This window comes from Rhipicephalus microplus, chromosome 4 (assembly GCF_043290135.1).
Source record: "Rhipicephalus microplus isolate Deutch F79 chromosome 4, USDA_Rmic, whole genome shotgun sequence".
NCBI lineage: Eukaryota > Metazoa > Arthropoda > Arachnida > Ixodida > Ixodidae > Rhipicephalus > Rhipicephalus microplus.
This window is the reverse complement of record NC_134703.1, coordinates 208,266,067-208,289,870: the sequence shown is the minus strand read 5'-3', so window position 1 is coordinate 208,289,870 and position 23,804 is coordinate 208,266,067. Positions and strand designations below refer to the sequence as shown.

At 46.1% G+C, this 23,804-nt stretch overlaps 1 protein-coding gene across 1 annotated transcript in view; it reads left to right on the top strand.

Annotated features, from left to right (window-relative positions):
* LOC119172983 (uncharacterized) overlaps window positions 1-23,804 on the top strand; it is a 1,299,788-nt gene that overhangs the window by 27,973 nt on the left and 1,248,011 nt on the right. Inside the window, exons 2-3 of the mRNA XM_075893951.1 lie at window positions 7,506-7,688; window positions 20,920-20,969. Of these exons, the coding sequence (XP_075750066.1) occupies window positions 7,506-7,688; window positions 20,920-20,969 (233 nt within the window). The remainder of the gene's footprint in view (window positions 1-7,505; window positions 7,689-20,919; window positions 20,970-23,804) is intronic.

The window sequence follows — 23,804 nt, the reverse complement described above, 5'->3', positions numbered from 1 at the left end:
GTCCTCGACGTACATCGAGACGGTCTCGTTGGGCATCTGGATGCGTGATTATAGTGCACGCTCCGCCCGTTCGCGGCGGTCGGGACTCCTGTAGGTCCCCAGGAGGCGACACTGGAACTCGCGCCAAGATGTCAGAACATCATCGCTGTTCAAAAACCACGTCTTGGCACCGTCTTTTAGGCAAGTGTACACGTTCCGGAGCTTCGCGGCATCATCCCAGTAATTGATCGCTGCGGCACGTTCGAACTCACTCAGCCAGTCGTCAACATCTTCATGCTGCTCTCCGTGAAAGGGGCTAGGCATGAGCTGGTTCTGGACGGTGCAGTAGATCGGCGTGGAAGGTGTCGGAGCTTGGACGGGATTTTGTGTCAAAGTCATAATCGCTGCGTCAGTGGCTGGTGTCTCAGGCGGTAGGCCTCGTTGGCGGCGGCTTACTCTATGAACAGGAGTGTCCACGGGTGCAGGGCTTGTGTTCCGGCTACTAGACGGGGTCTTGGGCATCGGGTGGATCGTGAGACGTTGTACCCAGCAACTCCAACAGTCTTGTCACGTTACTCACGAAAAACTTGATACAATGGGCTCGTTTAGTCGACTAGTCAAGCAGCGGCTCGGAGAGATCGTCTTTTTCTTCTTTCACTCTTCGATCTCACCCAAGCATATCATGTGGCAATATCAATGTTCTTTGCTTGTTGTTGACAACGATCCGGTCCTCCTCCCGACCTTTCTGCCATGGAATGCCTGCTGCCATCCTTACTGCTCCACCAATCACAGGTGCCGAGTGTCTGGTGAGCGTCAGTCCTTCTTTGGGCCTGATAATAACCGTGTGATCCGCGTTCGGAAGACGCGGTATATGCGACGCTACTGACCGCTCCGCGAGCTTTTTTCCCGCCGCTTTATATGAGGGTCTCCCTCTTACACCATGCTTGTGGCCATTAAAGCCGGCCGGCATCGTCCTGCCTTCTTTTCCGCATCCACTGCTGACAGACGGCGCCCTGGTGGTGCCATCGCGTTCCCGTTGTTGACTCTCCTGGAGCTCCGCCACACGTTTCGACACTTTCGTCACCCAGTCCGAGCTTTCCAATTCTTCTTGGTCGACATCTCTACCATTAACAGTCACTTCCACCTGGAGCCTCGAACGCCGATCCGACCGCCTCGGCGCTAGGCCTAACGGTGGAGTTGGCGAGACGCGCAAGGTAGCCGAACATGGAAGGCGCAATAAAATTCTTTAAAATATACTTACAGTTTTCAGAATGGTAGCCACAGGATCCTGAGCACGTCCGCAACCACACACAGCACTTTATTAGCTGGCTGTTGTCCGTTGCGCGTGAAAAAGTGGTCATTTCACCGAGCCGACACGGAGCCGTGAAACGACGCGGAGCCTCGCGCGTTCCCCGGGATCCGAAGAACAAACTTGCGTGTCCTCCAGTTGATCTAAGCCAAAGCACTGCGAATATGCCTTGGTCTCTCGAGATGCGCGTCTACATCAGCGGCAGTCACCATTGCGCGTGATTATCCAGTCAACGCATACATCCACGTAGACGCTCTGAGAATGCACCTAAAACATTTCGCTCGGCTTCCATTACATCACTTCGCCTCACTTCAAGCTCCCAGGCTCCACTCAGCGTTCAGCGCAACTGTAGCTCGGCATTGCACAGTGCTTCAATTGCACTTCATGTATGCAGCACGGCCGCCATTACCATTGTGGTGCATACACCCGCTCGAAGCCCTTCTTACAATTCATGGAATCCAAAATAAGAAAACATCGTCGCAAATAGCCCTGAATCAGGCCATATTACTCTTCCTGCAAGAGAAGCACAACGAATGTATTCACATTTACACGAATGGCTCTGTGTATTCAGTAAGCTCACGAGGGGTGGTGATTTTTCCTGCAAGACAAATCACAATTCTGTTCATTACATCGCATTTGACGTCGTCGACAGCTGCAGAACTCGCTGCCATACGTTCAGCTCTGAAGTTTATAGTTGAAGAACCTTCGGGAACTTGGTCTATCTTCTCAGACTCGTAGGCAGCTCTCCAATGTCTTATGTCACCCTTTCGCAATAAACCTAATGAACCGTTAGTAGCTGAAATAAGGCTTCTTCATCACCAAGCGATCGAGAAACAGCACAGCATAGTGTATTAGTCGATACCGGGTCATTGCAGTATATATGGCAGTGACCGTGCAGATAAGGCCACTAGATCTGCACACTATGGTATTCAATACACAGTCATCCCGTTCTCAAGAACTGACGCAGCCACAAGACTTCGTTCGCTTGCACGTGATATCACACTGGTACAGTGTAACTCAACAGAATTCACAAACGCGCGCCTGCATAACTTGGATCCCGATCTGCAGCTTCGTCTTCCCTCAGGAATATTTCGAGCTGAGGAGACTCGTCTATGCCGCCTGTGGCTTGCTGTGGCCTTCACGAACGCATACTCCTATCTCACTAGAATGGCCAGCTCTTCTACATGCACTTACTGCAGCTGCGAAGAAACCATCAGGCACCTTCTATGTGAGTGCACCCATTTCAACGCGCCAAGACAAGAACTGACTGCAGCTCTGAATAGACTGGATGATCGGCCTTTGTCGGAACAAAGAATTCTGGGCCATTGGCCGAGCCCATCCTCAGCCCAGAAGGCCTTGAAAGCTCTGCTACGCTTTTAACGGACAACTGGCCTCAGAGACAGACTTTAGTGTCTTATACTCTTTGATGTTGACTTGCCTCTGTCGCTGTTTTTTTGTAATTTTTCCCTTGGCAACAATTATTTTCACTATCTTTTCCCCTCACCCCTTTCCCCAGCACAGGGTAGCCAGCCGGTATAATAACTGGCTAACTGCCTGTCCTTTTGCTTAAACGTTCCTCCTCCTCCTCCTGAACGTAGTAAGAGTTGTCAGTTACGCTTGGCAGTGTGCGCTTTGTTTTTCACTGAGATGGTTGGTTTGTAAAAACTTTATTGGAAGTCCAGCAGAGCTTTCGCCAACCGGATCTTCGGTCTCCCGCGTGGGGACCACAAGCCATTCCTTGACGGCCGCCTCGCCGGCCTGCTTGGTCGGCCCAGAGTTGGTCGCTGAGGTAGGGGCTGCACAGGGACAGCGGTCCACCACTGCGAAAGGCTTCCGGATATAGCACCTTGCGGATTTTCGACACAATCTTAGAGCATGTGAATTAATGTGGCAACCTCAATGTGACATATCTTGGATGTATTCGTTGGATCTATATAGGGCATAGTCTGTTCAACAGTGATGGGTTGGGATACGTGTGCGTCTGTGGCTGTCGTAGGGCTTTTCGCCGAGTCGCTTGCAGAGTTTCCCAGGGGGGGGGGGGGGTACTCCAATTTCTCAACAAATTGAACTAAATTTTGTGCCTATCATGTTCACTTCTCAAATTTTTTAATAACTTTGAGTAATTCAGTGTTTCGAGAGGGGCAAACACTATTTACAGAAGGGTGGCGAGGTCAACCTGAGTGATGGTTTGCTTCGGCCTGCAGCTCCACCCTACAGTAGGATAAGGAGAAGCAAGAGAGAGGAGTGTCGGTGGTAGAATAGGTCGGTGAGAAGATAGTGCCGTCATGTTGTGGCATTTCTGAAAATATTAATCCATATGAGTGACCTACAAGCGTTCCTAGAACCTCCTCTGCACTGTTTACACCAAGACAGGAACCCAACGCAACCCCTTCGGCTAATGGTCTGCCATAAAATTGTGTAATAAAAAATCAGCTTTTGATGTTGCCGTGCGTATACTGGACAGGTACAAAATACATCCCTGGTGTTTCTGGTAATTGACAGAGACTACGATTAGGTCCTGTGTCCCTACGAACGAATATGATGATGTCTTGTGGAGGTCACACCGAGGTGGCTCCAGTGTATCATACATGTTATGTGGCATTTTAGTTTATGAAGCATGTGGATCCTCATTGCGAGGACCTATTTATGCAGTCACCGGGGCTGTCGTTCTTGTTTCTTCCAGTTTTCTAATGCAGAGGTGGGAATGACGCACCGAAATATGGCATTTGTGTCTCATCGGTAAATTCAAATGCACATTTCCAGGGCAAAATTTAAAGCAACTTTTGCTCCAGAATCAACTTCTTCACTCCGCATTACGCGACAGTGAGCAGAAATTCTCTTGAATAGGACATGATGCCAGCAATACTTTTTTGCAGACTAGTTTTCGGGACATAATGGCCATTCTTCGAGGCAATGTAGAGAAACCTTGTTTGTTACATAAATAAATTATAATATGATCCTTTCATTATGACGTAATGAACGGTTTGAAGAGCAGGTTTCGCGTCGCATAAGATCACCCGTCTTCAAGCGGAAGCGGGCTCTGTCTAAAATCGTAATTTGGCCCAGATAGCAAAACACTTTTGCGGCAGTTGGAGAACTAAGGTTAATGATGTAGTGAAAATATACTTTAAACTAAATGAAATCAATACATTGAAATGTTATTCACATGCAAAGAGGAGGTAGAAAAATAACTACTTTTTTACAGGAAACATCCGCAGCAAAGAACGAAAGCACATATAAGGTAATGTGCTGTAATGCGATCTCCTCTAACTGATCTTTGCATTTAAGAAACATTTGTGTTAGAATAAATATATTTTCAAGAATGTCCAAACTAAATAAATTTTAAATTTTCTTCATGGAAATCGTGCTGCTTTTTCAGGCTTCTTTCGTGATGACTATTAACTCGGTAATATCTCATTACTCTGGACATAGTGTTCCGAGTGCCCCTATGAGGCCAGTTGTTTTCCTCTAAAACTTAGATTAAATATTTTTTACCACGAAAGTGTTTTAACCCGGGGTCCACCACATCTCTGTGACGTGTTTCTGTCACGGATATGACATTGTAAAATATTAACAGATTCAGAAGAAAAAAAAACAAGAAGAGAAAGTTTCGCAACGCCGCGTCGGAACACTGACCTCGCAATTCTAAGTGTGCGACGCTAACGCAGAGCGACTCTTCATAAGCTTCTCATACGGTCAGCCAATTATACACACCATGAACAGCTGGCGGTCCTTAGATCTTGGAAAATTCAGCGTGGCTTCGTTATCAACAGCGGAATAGCAGGACGAACGCAGGTTGCGATCACTCGATAGGACGTCGTACCGCGTCATCCCGCGCGTTGCTATGAGCCTGTGCCTCCCCATTGCATTGTCAAAGTGCTTATAGAAGTTCTATTGTGTAGTGGCTCTCTCTCGCACGCGCATTGTACCCTTTTCGCTGCTTGCGGAAGTTTTCTTCAAGTTACAGTGTAGTTAAAGAGAGTACAAACATCACTTTTAAATGCGAAGCATTTCTTAGCGAACTTCGGCGACAATGAGCGTATCTATCTATCTATCTATCTATCTATCTATCTATCTATCTATCTATCTATCTATCTATCTATCTATCTATCTATCTATCTATCTATCTGTCTGTCTGTCTGTCTGTCTGTCTGTCTGTCTGTCTATATATCTGTCTGTCTATATATCTGTCTGTCTGTCTGTCCGTCTATATATCTGTCTGTCTGTCTGTCTGTGTATATATCTGTCTGTCTGTCTGTCTGTCTGTCTGTCTGCCTGTCTGTCTGTCTGCCTGCCTGTCTGTCTGTCTGTCTGTCTGTCTGTCTGTCTGTCTGTCTATATATCTGTCTGTCTGTCTGTCTGTCTATATATCTGTCTGTCTGTCTGTCTGGCTGTCTTTCTGTCTGTCTGTCTGTCTGTCTGGCTGTCTGTCTGTCTGTCTATATATCTGTCTGGCTGTCTGTCTGTCTGTCTGTCTGTCTATATATCTGTCTGTCTGTCTGTCTATATATCTGTCTGTCTGTCTGTCTGTCTGTCTGTCTGTCTGTCTATATATCTGTCTGTCTGTCTGTCTGTCTGTCTGTCTATATATCTGTCTGTCTATCCTGCCGCTTATGACTTTTAGCTCTCCTGGCCGTTTCAATAATGGTATCGAGACCTAACTTGCTCTGAAATAGCATGACTACATGAAAAACACATTTGACTAGTCATAACATGAAAATCATGAGAAGCTTGTCATGAAAGTCATGGTTTACATTTCATAATATTGCAGCACTCGCGGTGGTTTCGTTCACATGACATGTTGCAAAACAAATTTGGTATGACATGACTGCATGGCGAACGCCAGCGACATACCTTAACATGAAAATCATGACAGGCATGTCATGTAGGTCATGAAGCATCACTACACTCCACGCTCACGGTGTGCTTGCGGTCGTTTCGCTGGCTTCACATATACCAACTATGGTTTGATTGATATGTGGGGTTTAACGTCCCAAAACCACTATATGATTATGAGAGACGCCGTAGTGGAGGGCTCCGGAAATTTAGACCACCTGGGGTTCTTTAACGTGCACCCAAATCTGAGCACACGGGCCTACAACATTTCCGCCTCCATCGGAAATGCAGCCGCCGCAGCCGGGATACGAACCTACCAACTATGGTTTGACGAAACGTCAATGTATGACTAAGGTATACGACTGGTGCATACATGATAGTCATGAAATGCGTGACATGTTAGAACGTGACTGAAAGCCAGGCTCATGATGCGTTTGTAGTCGTTTCGCTAGCTTCACTTATACCAAATTAGGTATTACGAGACGTGAATGGATGACGAAGGTATGGAACTGGTGCAAACATGATGATCATCAAGTGCGTGTTATGTAACAACATGACTACATGCCACGCTGATGATGCGCTCACGGTCGTTTCGCTAGCTTCACATATACCAAGTTTGGTATTACGCGACGTGAATGGATGATGAAGGCATGTGACTGGTGCGAACATGATAATCATTGGATGCGTGTCATGTAAGAACATGACTACACGCCTCCCTCAAGGCACCAATACACTTCGACGGGACTAGGCGCGCGTGCGAGCCGGTGGTCGTTTCGTCACGTAACGACGGCGATGCCACGCTAGGAGCCGATCTGCCTGCCATATACTTAGGCGTGTGATGTTCTGCGTTGCTTAGACGCATACACGTTTGAGCGCGACGAGCGTTTCTCCGTCACGAAGAAGGGCAGACGCAGTGCTGTCCGGGTAAATTCATCGGTGCGAAATGCACTATGTCGCATTTCACGTCGGTTCCTGCTTGGCCGTGCCGACGAACGCTGGTCGCGCCTGGCGTCACTAGGGCAGCGTTGCTGTGCTCAGCCTGCACGCGCGTCAACGTTCCGCCCGAGTGTATTGGGTCATTCATGATGCACTTGTGGCCGTTTCGCTAGCTCCACATACACCAATTTTTGTATCATGTGAATTGAATAGATGATAAAGGTAAATAACACATTGAAACATGATAATCATGAAAGGAAGTAACGTACGGCCTAGTTTACTTCCGCTTCGTAACGTTGTGCCCATTTTAAAGAAACATATCAACCTTCCACATTCGTGCTTCGTGTATCATAGATTCACATTGTAAGTGGAATCTGCAAATTGTTTTGTCAATATGGACTGTTTGTGAATGTTGGGAACATACTTTGCACCAATGTTTTTGCAGACAGCAGCACTCAGTGCCTATTCGATGGCACTACGTATGCCGACGGTGATGAGTGGCAGCCGGACCCGTGCACCACGTGCAAGTGCCTACTTGGAAACAGTGTCTGTGATTCGGAACAGTGTCCGAGACTAGAGTGCCGTGACCAGTACGTGCCTTTGGGGCAATGTTGCCCTGTGTGCACAGGTAAGCATTTTAAACACAATTAACTGATTCAGGGTATTTGTTGTGATGCGACTGTAAATCCTGTGGGAAGAATTTGACGAATACCAAGAGACCCATAGAGCGGCTAGAAGCGTCGAAAAGGTAACAAGATCTGTCATCACCACTGTTTCCATCTGGCATACGCACCGCATTAGCGGAGTGATAATATTTAGGGAGCCTATACTTGCAAGGGCGAAGACCTCAATGTCACGGTGAACAGAGTTCAATGTCTGCGCGGCATTCCTGAAGCAAATTCACCTTATCACTACAAATACCTGAAAGGCCTTCTAGTGCAAGGTCCGAGACCGTGCTGCACTATATGATGATACCCATAATGACAGAGAAGGCAGATCGAACAACCGGGTAGCTTGCGACGCTCTCTGTAAGCCCCATAACTCCGCTTGCCTGTTACTCATACTCTAAATACTTTGTTGTCTTTAACATCATTTTCTGCTGCAAGTTTACATTCTGTGAACGAGTCCGTACTATGAACTGCTTAAAAACCTAACAAGTTGTAAGCATTGCCAGAAAATAGTAGGGCACTCAATCATATTGAGTGCCACCTCTGCCCTCCCCCACAAGCCTGTGTACTAGGCTGTAAGAAAAGCAAGGGGGAGCAACAAGGGACAAACCGACCATTTTCCAGGTCAGATTTCATTGCAAATAGCATCCAAACAGCATCTGGCGTTAATTTCTTCGAACCGTTTTGCCTCCTATGCCGGAAGCATGTGTTCTCGCAGAGGGCCAGGAAAAAAGCAATAGGGTGCAAAGTAAGACACAGCGGCAACCACATATACGGAGTCCATATACATTTAATGTAAAAGCTCTTAATATAAGCTGAGTTCACTATATGAAATAGTCTTTGTGGCTAGGTATGAAACAAAAGGAGGACAAAAATATCCACGCAGCACCAATCTCCCATAGGACATATTTGAGTATTGGGCCCACAACCGCCTTTCGTAGTGCATATATACTGCGCCGTTAAGGACTGACAGACAGACAAAAAGAAACGAACGGACACAAAGGGTAAATCTGTCGCCATTTATATCATTGAAGCGAAATCCTTTTTGCCAATAATGATCGAGCTTTGGTGTGGTTCCGCGTGTCATTGAAGGGAAGAATGAATACCCCATGGCTGGCCACATCAAATCTAGTCGTGTTGCAACTGTTCAAGACTACAAGAGTCTAAAGAGAACGCATTCGTCAGCTCATCCGTCTACATCTCCAAGTGCCCTTCCTCCGCGGCTGTTACTTCTTTCTACTCCACGTCTCCCCAAGTCACCTCATTTCTTACGCAATACCATGAAATTCTCGATTACCATCGGACCTCGCGCCACCTTTACCCAGAAGTTGCCCGGGAACTCCCTAAAGCGAACGAGCGACTCCTGAGACGTTTGCAGACGAACCCGTTCTTGCGTCCAGCAGCCGCCCTGCATTTCATGCAAGCCACTTATGGCTAAAGTGCGCATTCTGTGGTGCTAGTCGACACCTACCAAACGATTTCGGTATATCCGGTCATACCTCTTTCATTTTCAACCCTTCCTTCCACCCACAAGAGAGACTTGGGAGGAGTTTCTGCTCGGCTGCTTAACACAGGACGCTCAGCGTTCCTTGTTGACATGCGCCGGAGTAGCAATGACCTCCAGTGGGCTTCTGGAATAAGAAGACCACCCAAGTGCATCTGTAGTGGAACACTGAGTGCTTTTCTGAATAAATGATTTTCACCACCACCATGGCGACCTAGGTAAAACGTTCGACTAGTTGTATCATTCGAGTGGTGAACTGCGCTTTGACTACGATGAAAAACAAGCATACCCAAGTTAACAAGCTGTGCAGTAAGACAGTATGTTGAGCCAGTTGGTTAGGATTCATTGTGAACCTATTTACCGCGCGACACCAGAAAACACAAGACAAGGAAGCAGCAAAACAGAAAGAAAAGATTATCTATCTATCTATCTATCTATCTATCTATCTATCTATCTATCTATATATTTATCTATCTATCAGTATATTTATCTATCTATCTATATATCTGTCTGTCTGTCTATATATCTGTCTGTCTGTCTATCTATCTGTCTGTCTGTCTATATATCTGTCTGTCTGTCTATATATCTGTCTGTCTGTCTATCTATCTGTCTGTCTATCTATCTGTATGTCATATATCTGTCTGTCTGTCATATATCTGTCTGTCTGTCTGTCTGTCTGTCTATATATCTGTCTGTATGTCTGTCTGTCTGTCTGTTTGTCTGTCTATGTATCTGTCTGTCTATCTGCCTATATATCTGTCTGTCTGTCTATATATCTGTCTATCTGTCTGTCTGTCTGTCTGTCTATATATCTGTCTGTCTGTCTATATATCTGTCTGTCTGTCTGTCTATATATCTGTCTGTCTGTCTGTCTTTCTGTCTGTCTGTCTGTCTGTCTGTCTGTCTGTCTGTCTGTCTGTCTATACATCTGTCTATATATCTGTCTGTCTGTCTGTCTGTCTGTCTATACATCTATCTATCTATCTATCTATCTATCTATCTATCTATCTATCTATCTATCTATCTATCTATCTATCTATGTGTCTATCTATCTATGTATCTATCTATCTATGTATCTATGTGTCTATCTATCTATGTATTTATCTATCTATGTATCTATGTGTCTATCTATCTATGTATCTATCCATCTATGTATCTATTTGTCTATCTATCTATGTATCTATCTATCCATCTGGCCGCCTACGACTTTTACCTCTTTTGTCCGTTTCAACACAGCGATCTATACCAAAACCCGTATGACTTAACATGGCTGTATGAAAAACATAAATTACAAGTCATAACATGAATATCATTGCACGTATAACGTGAATGTCATAATTTAGATTTATTGGTCTTGCTGCTGCTGTGGTGGTGTCGTTCACGTGACATTTTGCAGATGTGTAATGGTATGAAATGACTGCATGGCGAACATAAGTGACAGTACCAAGCGTGCAATTCATGACATGCATGTAATGCAGGTCATGACTGCACGCTCATGGTACGCTCGCGGCCGTTTCGCTAGGTTCACAGACACCAAAGTCGGTATTCCGAGACGTGTATGCAAGACGAAGGTACAGGATGAAAAAACAAGTTATAATCACGACATTCATGTCATGTACAACATGACCACTTGCTGCGCCCATACCACGCATGCGGCCGTTTTGCTAGAGTTAATTTCCTCCTCCCCTACTTGCTTCGACACTAGCTAAGGAAGGAACATGTTTGAGGTTCGGAATGTGTCCCCTTGATGACTCGAGTGCACGGTGGCAGCGCGAAGGAAGAGCCGTTTTCCGGTGAAAAGACGCTCTATTGCAGTCTCAGGCTACTGCCTAAGTCCAAGCCTGAACATCCACTCTCTCTATTTCAGATTCAAACATCCTCTTTTCAACCCTCGCTTGAATAAAGGGTCTTTCCACGCGCCAATCACACGTGTGGGCTCGCATTGCCGAAACCAATTGCAGAAACACTTTCATAATCGACACTACATCGGTTAAAACCACGTTACCAATTAAAACACGCAAAGGATTAGGTTCTCCGCGTGTGACATTTTCTCCCATGCCAGGCCATGCTGCCTCCGTTGGCCGACTTCCGTCTGCAGCCGTTCTCACGCTCGAGCACCGTCAGCTCTCTCTTTAAATGTTGCTTCGTAGAAGCCTCCCTAAGAGCGGTGAGTACTCCGTTGGGCTCCGTGCGCTTACCAGGTGCGCATGCGACAGCAAGGCGCCCCGACATCCTAAGAGCACTCAGTAATGATGTACAGCGGGGGAGGCTATGCTCGTCTCCCTGCCGCCACGATGCTTCGGTCAGCCAAGTGGTCGCGTCCCCGCGTCATTCTCAATGGCCCGCGTGCATGCCAACAATGCCTCAAACTCAGACGGTGGCGCCTGACATGCCTCTTGCCAGACGCTTTTCCGAGTAAGCCTTCCCCTTCTAGTCCCGAACGGGGCGACACTTGACGGCTCCGCTCGTAAACCGTGCGAACGAAGGAGTCTCCTTTTTTTCCCGTGCTCGGGGTCTTCTTGCGCGTTCGCCTTCGCGGAACCAATCGGCTTCGCTAGTTGATGGGTCGGGAACTGGCTACTCGCTCTACATCAGCCGCATTAATTGCGCTACACCCAACACGCTGGTAATTGGTGCCTCATACTAACTGATAGCTTCACATGTACACAAATTAATTTTGCTTAACCTGAAGAAACGATGACGGTAAATGATGCGTTTAAACACAATAATCAAGATATACATGTCATGTAAACAATGACCACATTATACGCTCATGATGCGCTCGCGGCCATTTCGCTAGTTCCACATATACCAAATTTGGTATGGCGTGAGGTGAACGAATGACAAATGTATATCACACGTCCGAAGATGATAATCATAGCATTCATGTCATGTAACACCAGATTACATGCTGCGATCATAGTGCACTCGTGGTGATATCGCTTATTAACATACGCCCAATTCGGTGTTTCATGACGCGAATGAATGATAAAGGTATAAAACTAGTCAGACATGGTAATCATGACATCCGTGTCATGTTAGAAAATTACTTCATACTACGCTCATGATGCGCTCGCGGCCATTTCACTACCTCAACATATACCAAATTCGGTGTTGCGTGACGTGAATGAATAACGAAGGTAATAAACACGTCCAAGCATGATAAATCTGATGTGTAGGTCATGTTAAACAGGACGACTTGACAAGCTCATAATGCGCCTGGAGTCGTTGCGCTAGCTTAAACTATACAAACTGGTAATACGTGAAGCGAATGGGCGACCTATACACTGCAAAAAAGTATCCGTACTTTTACGAGCTTATTATACTTAAGAAAGCGGAAGCCGTTTACGTTTTCTAAAAAAAACCTCCGGGATGACCGTAGTTTTGTTGTGCGCTGCGCGGCTTGAGATGCCTCCACAACGTGAACGCTCTCACTCGCATGGGCCGGCGCTGGCTTCATCATCAGGGCGGTGGAGAAGGAAGGTTCATGGCAGTGCTCCGTTACTAAGTCAAAGTGCGAGACAGACTTTTCGCTCCCCCCTCCCACCAACTGACTAGGCGCCGTATGAACACGCACCTAGAGTCATCGACTCAGTAATTGGAGTTGGCCACAGCGTACAAGCTTTCACACTGACATGAAGACCATGCTTTACCGTACTGCATTCACAGTGCAGTGAAATTAGGCAGGTCCGGGTTCTAGTTATGTCGCTTTCAATGCCTGAAATGGACGCGCGGAGATGCATAGGACAGCCGAGAGAATATATGCCCTTGAATATGTCTTTTATGATCATGCAAATGACAAGGCGCTTGCAGCGCATTATATTTTGTTATTTGCACACTCCGATTACACGAAACCTGATGGCACCTCAAAAATATTTTTAGTTTCACAAGATATGCCCTCACTAACTGATGAACAGGAGCGTAGAATTAAATGATAAAACCAACCATATTTGTTTTATCGAACGAACAGATCCGTTTACGAGATTGCCTTTCATTGAAAAACCTCTGTATTATGCCCAGAGCTTTGCCGCAATGCTTGTTAACGTAGGAAGCAACTTTCGACTTTACTTAGCCGCACCGTATATTGACAAGGTTTTAGCGATGTCACCTTGTTTTCCGAAGAGGACCTAGTGAGATATATTTGGGCAGGATGGCCCAATACAGTCTCATTCGACACAAGCACTCTAGTTGAGTTACTTGAATCTTTTTCTATTTCATACAACGTCCCAATTATGCCACTAGATTTACTTCAAAGTTGCTTCGGCACCAGGGTGTCTGGCAAACACCGATGCTTTGAGGAACGTCTTTGCTCACAATGGTATTACGCCCTAAATGGAAGAAACTATCTATGCGCGTACAATAGCCACGCTTCATTGATTGTCACAGTTGAACCTAAATGTATGATTCATTCAATTTTAGTATAGGCTGCAAATGTCTTTTTTGTGTTTTTCATTTAATTTAATGTTGCATTGTGAATAGATGTGCGCAATGAGGGAGAGAGGAGCAAAAACACGTGTGTAACCCCCTACCCTTCCCATACACATCTAAAGTGGGGCACCCAATCTGCCTCACACCTGCACTTCCTTGGGCAGTTCGCATCGTTTTAATCTGCAGAGTTAAGACTACGAACATCTCTTTTTTTCATTTCACAATAATAGCGGCCAACGACCCCCATATTGAGTTCGAGCAACTGTTTACTTCTCATATTCCCCCCGGGAAGCCGGGGAGCGTTGGCACTCATTTCATCGCTTCTATTTCAATTTTGCATCCACTGCACAGCTCGTCTTTCATCAATAAGGCGCCACTGAAGTGGAGTGCTGCGATAAATCTTGCCCATCTCCAACAACAATGTGCCATGCGTCCATATCTTGAGCTGTGCAAATCCGATCTTTTCGTGCATTTCCGGGATCGAACGAAGCTATTGATGAGGTCAGCCGCGTCACAGCTGGAAAACGGGTTCTGCATTGAGGGTTTCGCCCCTTGTGAGTTCACTAACAAAATAGAAAAGAACTTTTTAAGAACGACTACCGTAATCAACCAAATTAAACAAACGTACTCAGTCAAGTGCCAGTTGCCGAAACCGCACAGTGGGCCAAACCTGGAACACGTGACCAAAGCTGACTCACGCTAAACTTTATGAGTGACGTCTGTTTGTGTGGCTCCTGTGCGTGACACTGTCTACCACGTTACTGAGCGAACACTCACGTGTACTAAATGTTCACTTCGCTCTACCATACGCTGACTTTATGAGCATATATTGCAGCAGACTCATTTTGAGCAGCAACATGTAAAAGTGATGCTTTGGCGATGTGATTTGTGTTACAAAGTTTAGCAGTAACGATATTTTCAGCGAATATGACAACGAAGTAAACAATCTCAAATATTCACAAGGTGCACATCTCATTAGCTGTACAAGTATAAAAGCCATGTGAAATGACGGAAACTGTAGCGCAAGCAAAGAAAAGGGGCCTGTTTAGAGTCAAAGCAGCGCATTTTTACTAACTGGCGAGCACGCCTACATTGCGCATGATTATTCTGTTTTCGTAGACAGTCTCTGAGTGTCTTGCCGGCGTTAAAGTTTTACGCTGGAGGCTGCGCAGCCGAACGTCGCAGGAGCACAGCTGCTGACAAGGTTCACAAGCTTTACACACGTTTGTTTTGTCGTAGAGGCACGTAAAGTCTAGCACATAAGCTCGCTTAGATAAATCAAAGTTAAGTAAAAAACGGAGCTTCGTAATGCAAATCGATAAAAAGTACTGCGGCTAACTTCTGTGCAATTTGAACGAATTGTACCGAAGTTAGTTGCGGGCCTTACCGGGCAAGAAACATAGATAGCAACCATGTCTGTCAGTGTGCGGTTGAGGCTTTCAGTAAGCCCGTTAGTCTGAGGATGGTAAGAAGTCGCAAAGTAGTGCCGCGTAGCACAGTATCTAAAGAGGTCGTAAACCACACGAGACAGGAAGCAGCGGCCATCGTCCGTGAGTAGGTGAGAAGGAGTGCCATGCTGAAGGATGATGTCATTGAGTAGGAAATCTGCGATGTCCGTTGCGCAGCTGGTCAGTAACGCTCGAGTAAATGCATACCGAGTGGTATAATTCGTATCTTCTGCTATCCATTTGTTTCCCGTTGCCAATGTTGGGAAGGACCCTAACAAATCCACACCCACAGGATGAAACGGCTCGGCCTGAGCTTCAATAGGTTGGAGGTGACCGGCAGGGAGAGACGTAGGCTTCTTCCGACGCTGGCACAGGTCACACGCTGCAAGGTAGCGGCGAACGGAACGGTAAAGGCCCTTCCAGAATACCCGTCAGCGGACGCGGTTATAGGTTCTGCAGACACCTAAATTTCCGTCAGTTTGGGCGTTCTGAAGTTCTTGCAAGATGTCCTTGCGCAGATGACGTGGGACGACGAGAAAAAGTTCTGCGCCATTAGGCTGTAAGTTACGGTGGTACAAAACGTTGTCTTGAATAAAAAAAAATAGGCTCAGTGAAGGGTCCTTATGGCCGGACTGAAGACGATCAATCATCGATAGCAGCGATGGATTTCGGCGTTGTTCGTCGGCTATTTGCAGAAAATCTGTTATGGCTAGAAAGTTGGCATCAGTTTCAAACTCAGAGGAGTCAGGTGGATCAACAGGGTGTCGAGATAAGCAGTAGGCATCGCTGTGAAGCTTGCCAGACTTGTACACTACAGAGAACGTGTACTCCTGCAATCGCAATGCCCATCGCCCGAGTCTTCCTGTAGGATCCTTAAGGGTTTACAACCAGCAGAGCACATGGTGGTCTGTGATCACTGCGAACGACCGTCCATATTGGTACGGACGAAATTTTGCGATAGCTGAGATGAGAGCCAGGTACTCTCGCTCAGTAATTGAATAGTTCTTTTCCGACTGAGAAAGTAGGCGGCTAGCGTACGCTATGACACGGTTTGTGCCGTTCTGCATTTGTGCGAGTATTGACCCTATGTCATGGCCACTTGCGTCAGTGCGTAGCTCCGTTATAGCGGCTGGGTCAAAATGAGCCAACGCAGGGGGTGATGTGAGCGCAGAAATCAACGACGCAAAGAAATTTACTTGGTATTCACGCCGGGAAAAATCCACGTTTCTTTTGAGGACATCCGTGAGGGGCCGAGCAATTTCCATGAAGTTGCTGACAAAATGGTGGAAATATGAACAGAGTCCCAAAAAGCGGCAGACTTCTTGCGTGGAACGTGGGACCGGAAACTCGCGCACCACGCGGACTTCATCAGGGTCGGGTCGTACTCTAGCAGCATCAACAAAGTGGCGGAATAGCTTTATCTGACGGTGCCCAATGGTGCACTTAGGCGCGTTAAGCTGGAGGGCAGCACAGCGAAAAACGTCAAGGATGGCTGACAGACGTGGCAGGTGGCTTTCAAAGGTTGGCGAGAAAACGATGACTTCGTCTCGATAGCACAGGCACATCGACCATTTAAAACCGCGAAGGAGGGAATCCATCATGCGTTCAAAAGTTGCTGGTGCATTGCACAACTCAAAAGGCATGACTTTAAATTGATGAAGCTCGTCGGGTGTTATAAATGCCGTCTTCTCGCGGTTGCGGTCATTGACTGAAATTTGCCAATATCCAGATCGTAGGTCCAGGGAAGAGAAATACTTGGCCCCATGAAGGCAGTCAAGCGCGTCATCAATTCGAGGTAGAGGATAGACATCCTTCTTGGTTATTCGATTGAGATGGCGATGGTTGATGCAGAACCGCCAGGTGTTGTCCTTCTTTTTAATAAGCACAACAGGTGATGCCCAAGGACTGGTTGAAGGCTCTATGATATCTTTGTCGAGCACTTTCTCTATTTCTTTCTGGATTATATGGCGCTCGGAATGAGACATATGGTAAGGACGCTTATGAAGGGGAATGGCGTTGCCTGTGTCGATACGGTGGGCTACGACGCTCGTGCGGTCCATAGAACGGTCGTCGATATTAAAAATGTCGAGGTAAGAAAATAGAAGACCACGAAGCGCTTCAACTTGGGACGGCGACAGGTCGTTTGATACCATTTCGTCTAGGAAAGCTCCATTCTTTGCGGCTGCGACAGGTTCGGCTACGGTCTTGATGTCAGGAGTGAGAGATTAAATTGTACATTGCTCCAGAGTGAAGAGTTCTGCTAAGGCCATACCTTGAGGATTGAGCTGGGTCTACACGGAGAAGTTGAGGACAGGGAGAAGCGTCTTGTTGTCGTGAATCCTCACTATATTATGAGGAAGTATGATGTTCCGGGAAAGGGTCAGGTTTATGAGTGGAGCTGCCAAGTAGTCGCCATCAGGAACAGTTTAGAACGGCGACATAGAAAGGTACACAGTGGCCTGAGGCGGTAATCGTAGACACTCCACAAACCATAGCTGTGTGCGAGATGCAGGAGGGACATCAGAGTGCAAATTCAACTCTAGCTGTAAAGTGCCGGTTGAACAGTTGATGGGGGCTGAATGCGTGGTCAAGAAGTAAATGCTGAGAATCACGTCGTGTTGGCAAGAGTCTAGAACAGCGAAGAGGACTGAAGTGTAAAGGCTGGCAACAGTGACATGGGCAGTGCACATACCAAGAAGTAGTGTTCGGCTGCCATCGGCTACTCGCACAGTCGAAAACATGGCAGGGATAAGAATTTTTTTCTGGCGGGATCGAAGACGTCAACTCATAACGGATATGTGGGCACGAGTGTCTAATAAAGCTGTAACAGTCAGGCTATCGATAATAGCACGAAATAAATTCCGTCTGGAATTAGTGGTCGATAGAGGTTATTCGGTCCGAGTCGTCAATGCAGCGCCACCTCCAGGAGCTGCATCTGTTAGTTTTCCCGAGAACTGCCCAGAATATGCCGGTGACGGGGAGCGACGGCGTTTGTAGGAGCGGGGCTGGCGACCTTGAGGCGATGGCGAGCGGCTGGACCGGGTTCTCTGGGTGACTAAATCGGCGTAGGATGGTTCGGAGCATAGCGTAGAATGGCTAGGTGTAACGTCCTGAAGGTGGACATCGGCGAAACGAGGTGGCGAATACTGCCCACCATCCTGTCGATGGTCGTCTAGAAAGGTTGCCGGAAAGGCCATCTGTTGCGGCAGTGGCGGTAAATGTGGCCAACGCGATGGCAAGAGATGCATATCAGTCTATCACCTTGTGTGCGACACTTATAAGAATTTCAGTAGCGCGATGAGAACCGCGGTACCGATGCGGCAGCAGCAACAAGCGGGGCGGCATATTAGTGAGCGTTAGGATTTATGGGCTGCGGTGTGTGGCTGGAGTTTTGGGGAACTAAGAGTGTCATGTTGACAAACTATTGTCGCACAACAGCCTGAATAAGAGATATTCGGGCCGAGTTGTCAGGTACAGGGGGTTGATAAGTGGAAAGAGCCATGGCTTCCAGCTCCTGGCGGTAAATTCTTGTGATGTTTGGAGGACTCACAAGTGGATGTGGCACCACGAGGTCCTCGCAGGAAGCCACGGTATTCGGGAGTCGGAAAAAACGTTGAGTGATTCTGCTTTTGGCTTGTTCGAACCACCGATATTCACTGACAATTGAGTCAATGGTATTACAGTTCTTGCATATGAGAATGTTGAAGTCATTGTCGGCTATGCCTTTCAACACATTGCTGACCTTGTCTAGTTCGGTGATGTATTTGTCGGCCTTAATTCCGACACAAGGCGAGCACGTCTCAGATATAGGTGACGTACGACTCTGTGGAAGATTGAACTCGTGATGCTAGTTCCGGCCTGGCTGCCATATGTCCAGCAACTGACCGGCTCAACAAGTCACGGAGCTTCTGCTTACACACGTCCCAACTTGTCAGGTCTTCCTCGTGTGTCTCGTACCAGGCGCGTGCAGTACCTCGCAGGCAAAATATGATGTTGGCCAGCATAAGCGTCTCATCCCACCTGTATTGCTTGCTGACACGCTCGTATAAGGCGAGCCACTCGTCAACGTCAATTGTCTCGGTGCCGCAAAATGCACTTGGATCGAGGAGATGGGAAGCGATCACAGGTGATGGAGAAGGCGTAGACTGAACGGACGGCGCAATGCCTTCAAGCATCATGATTGGATGTTGTCCGCTACGGAGATCCACAGTCGGAATGTTACCCAGCACGTCCACCAAAGATATGTAACGGGGATTAATTAATAAATGAACGCCGGGGGGGGGGGGCTAACACTGCACATAGTATGTAAGGATGCAAGGCAATATGACAGTCCAGACACGGACAACATCGTCGTCCTCATTTTTCTGCGTCATTTTTGCACCCGTGCCTGAGTTATCTTTCTATACCCGCGGCAATATTTTCATGAATTAGTGATTTACTAACTATCCTCAAGAAGTCAGCGTGAGATGCAAATGAAGACAGCACAAGTGGGGGCATTTGAAGAATTTGAAGAAGTTGAGGCATTGAAGTAGACGGGCCACTCGAGTTCCTACTGCTATCTTACTTAGCCATGCGCGTATCAGTCTGCCATCTAAATTTATCGTATTATTTATGTTTGTTGGGGTTAACGTATAAAATCCATAATTTGATTATGAGAGATGTCGTAGTGAAGGACTCCAGAAGATTTGACTACCTGGGGTTGTTTAAATTGCTTCTACATCTATTTGAAATAGTTTTATGTGGTGCGAGGGGAAACAGAGAAACAGGAAGGGATAAACGGGGAGAACCGAGTGCTCTTCTCTCCTTTGTTTCTTGCGTACGCGGTTATACATGGCTTTAGCTGTTATGATTTCTTTTAGGTAAATGACATTATCGTGCATTTATCTGAGTGATCGCACGGGCTTATCTGCCTGCCTGACGAATATGGCTTAAAAGCGGTCTGCATCTGAAAAAATAAATATGTTGGCCCTAGTTTAAAGTTTGACGGAAGCCCGTTGGGTCGGGATGATACGTGGTTGAAGGTAAAAAACCTGAAGCCACTGCGCTGACCAAACTAAAGTTAAAAAAAAACAAAAAAAATGTGTTTCGGCGCCACATACAAGCCTTGTTCACAAGTGAAATCAAAACATGCGTAAAACAGTTCGCCTTGTGTATGTTTCAATATATCTTGCAGGCAGCGCGCATATACTGACGGAAGAGTGTTCCTGTGTTTGCTTCTACTGCCTCAACAATTCATATTCTTGATGCCTCAAATTGCTTTTTTTAAACGAATAGTGATTACAAATTAGATCTTGTGATGCTTTCAAAATCAATAGGCAGTAATAAAGGTATGATTGGACAAGAGCATAGTACAATTGTTTCTTATTTTGTATATTATTCGAATAGAGCATTAGAGGCCAATCATTCTACGAATAGTTATATCTCGTTTGAAGAAATTGAAGGATTTCAATAAATGTATTTCGAGTAATATATATTGCAGCCTTCTTTCTTATGATGTAATCCAGCTGGGTTAATTTGCTGATGACAGATGGAGGTTTAGTTCATTCGTGTTTCAAGTGAAGCACCAATAAAAAATTACACGGATCCGTGACAAACAAGGCACAAACACTGGCTCTCTGTTGTGATTTTTTCCTTTCTCCCACATTTCATTGATCAGTTTTTAGGCTGACACGTTGTTTCAGCTCAAATCACTGTGTGCTAGTCAACTCTCAAGTTGGCAAATGGTTTCCGTATGTTACTTTCTATGAGTCACAAAAGGTTTATTCAATACTCATATAGCCATTAAGTTTGCCTGTAAATCACACATTGCAGGTGACAGCAGGGAAGTCCTCCAGCCAGTGACCGAAGATCCCGAGACTCCTGTAAGTTCTTAAGCTCCATCATAACACAGTATTTTGCAGCTACATAAATTGGTAATGCGTGCATAAACTTTAAAGGAACCAGGTATTTGTAAATGTGAAACGTTCTTTTGTGAAACAGTCTATCTATCTATCTATCTATCTATCTATCTATCTATCTATCTATCTATCTATCTATCTATCTATCTATCTATCTATCTATCTATCTATATATCTATCTATCTATCTATCTATCTATCTATCTATCTATCTATCTATCTATCTATCTGTCTGTCTGTCTGTCTGTCTGTCTGTCTGTCTGTCTGTCTGTCTGTCTGTCTGTCTGCCTGCCTGCCTGCCTGCCTGCCTGCCTGTCTGTCTGTCTGTCTGTCTGTCTATCTATCTATCTATCTATCTATCTATCTATCTATCTATCTATCTATCTATCTATCTATCTATCTATCTATCTATCTATCTATCTATCTATCTATCTATCTATCTATCTATCTATCTATCTATCTATCTATCTATCTATCTATCTATCTCTATCTATCTATCTATCTATCTATCTATTAAAAAAGTGCAAATTGATGGCCTCGTTTTTCTGTATTGGACACAACATAAGGAGAGCTAACCGAAAATAATGCCGAGTAAGGAACAGGCGATGTTGTCAGAAGTAATTTCAATGTAAAACTGAAGGCAGGAAAGTGCACAAAAAGATAACTTGCCACCAGCAGTGACCGAACCTGCGACCATCGAATAACGCGTCCGATGCTCTGCCCACTGGGCTACGATTCTGTTCATCGATTCGTCTAATTTAGAGGGCATATATGTGCTAACAACAGGTTTACATTGCGTATGTTTTGTTTACTGTACTAACAGAATACTGAAGCTTGCTGGGCACGTTAATACAGGGTAAACAGTGGGATCTTAAGTTGACAATGGGATCGTAAAGCACGGAAAAAATCATGGAGGGTTATATCAAGGAGACATGGTAAGGGCTGTATAACTTCAGGTCTTTAGGAAAGCCCAGAAGTTTGGTAAGGGACAGCCAGTCATTGAAGAGATCCGGGAAATGAGTGGGACTTCCCCTTGAGTCAACGTTTTCCTTCTGGAGCTGGGGCCCTTGTGACGTAAACGTGTGCGCGAGTCGGCGTGACTCTCCCGCTTGTCAGGCAGCTTCCGATGCAAGTGGACATCCGCAAAACGTCAGGACGGTAAGGGAGGAGAGTGTAGACAGTGTGCAAAGTTTCCCGTCCACACAGAGAGAAAGATTGGAATACAGTGTTACGCTTTGTCGCGTTATTCTATGTGAACGCTGCGAAGGGAAGAACGGGGTCACAGTTTTCACAATCGCATTTTACATACATCGTGAGCATACTGCCGAGAACATGGGTAAAGCATGCTGAGGTTCCGTCAGTTCGTGTTTGATATGTCATGACCCAGCGAAGAACACCATGGCAATAGGAAAGCAAAGCTTCGATGACTCGCAAGAGAAAGGCTTGCCTTCGGTTAGTGAAGAGTTCTCAAGACGCACATTATCAATGAATGAAACAGGGGAGGAGGAAATACGCTAAGTATCGCACTGTGGCATTTTGTAGTGCAGTGGTTTCGGCAGAGCATGTTTATTGGTCTTCGTGGACTATTCTCTTCTGGGAAAATAAAGAGCTCTTAGTCAGCCATCCAGCGTCAGTGACAGTGGACCGTACAGCTCGATTCTGATGCCACCAAAACGTTTGGCAGGTCGCGGAAACAGTTTAGGGCTCCAGATAAGAGCAAAAGTGGTAATTTGCGTCGTTGACATTCAAGGCAGCGCTGAACAAATTTTTTGTATGAAATTCTACATTCTACGCCAGTAGATTAGATGGCAAATACGTTCGTACGTCCTGAATACTCCGGCATGCCCACAATGCAGATCATAGCAGAAGGAGGCGCACATTTGTAATATTAAGCTGCGGGGAGTGACGAAAAGTCATTCACAGCCTTCGGGGGTGTAGTTTCGGTGGCAAAGTAGCCGATCACGAATGGCAATATCAGCATGCCGCGGAGATTGGGATACCACAATGGTTGAAGCTCCAGATAGATAATCGATAATGGAAAAGCCACGTGGCCCGGCGTTGTTCAGTAGCAATAACAAAGTCAAGTGATGAGACTGGGAGTGTAGAATTCCTTTCGCAAGCCTAGTCTTCTGGCAAAGGCGAACGGGAAAGGGCGTCCGCGCCATAGTGCTGGCGTCCACTGCAATAGATCACGTGAATATCACACTTCTGGATTCACAGTGTCTAGCGTGATAGCTTGCCGGAAGGATCTTTCAAGGAGGTCAGCCAAAAATGTGCATGGTGATGCGTTTCCAGGTAGAACTAGTGACCGTTATAACTCGAGCGGTACTTGCTGAGCACCCTCACTAGAGCCAAGCACTCATTTTCAGTCTCAAAGTAGCCTCTGCTTTTTGGAGTGTGTGGCTCACAGAGATGACGACATTAGCTGTGCTTACGTTAGACACGAATAATGCAAAGACCCACTTTGCTGGCGTCTGGGTCGCTTCCGTTGCAGCTGTTTGGTCGAAACGCCGTTAGGAAGACGTAAGAAGGGCCACAGTGTAGACCCACAAACTGGTTGGACCCATAGCGTTCGGCTATGGGGCCAACCAGTTTTTTTAACTTTGTATCTGATGCCTGCAAATGAAGAATTGAATTGAATTGAAACGCGATGTCATTTTCATGAGACCAGGAAAGTCTATGTCACTGCGTAAGAGACCAGTCAATAGCGACGTGATTGAGGAGAAATTTCGAACAAAGTTTTGGAAGTAGGAGCACACTCCAAGAAAACTACGTATGTATTTGCAATCGTAGCAGGCTT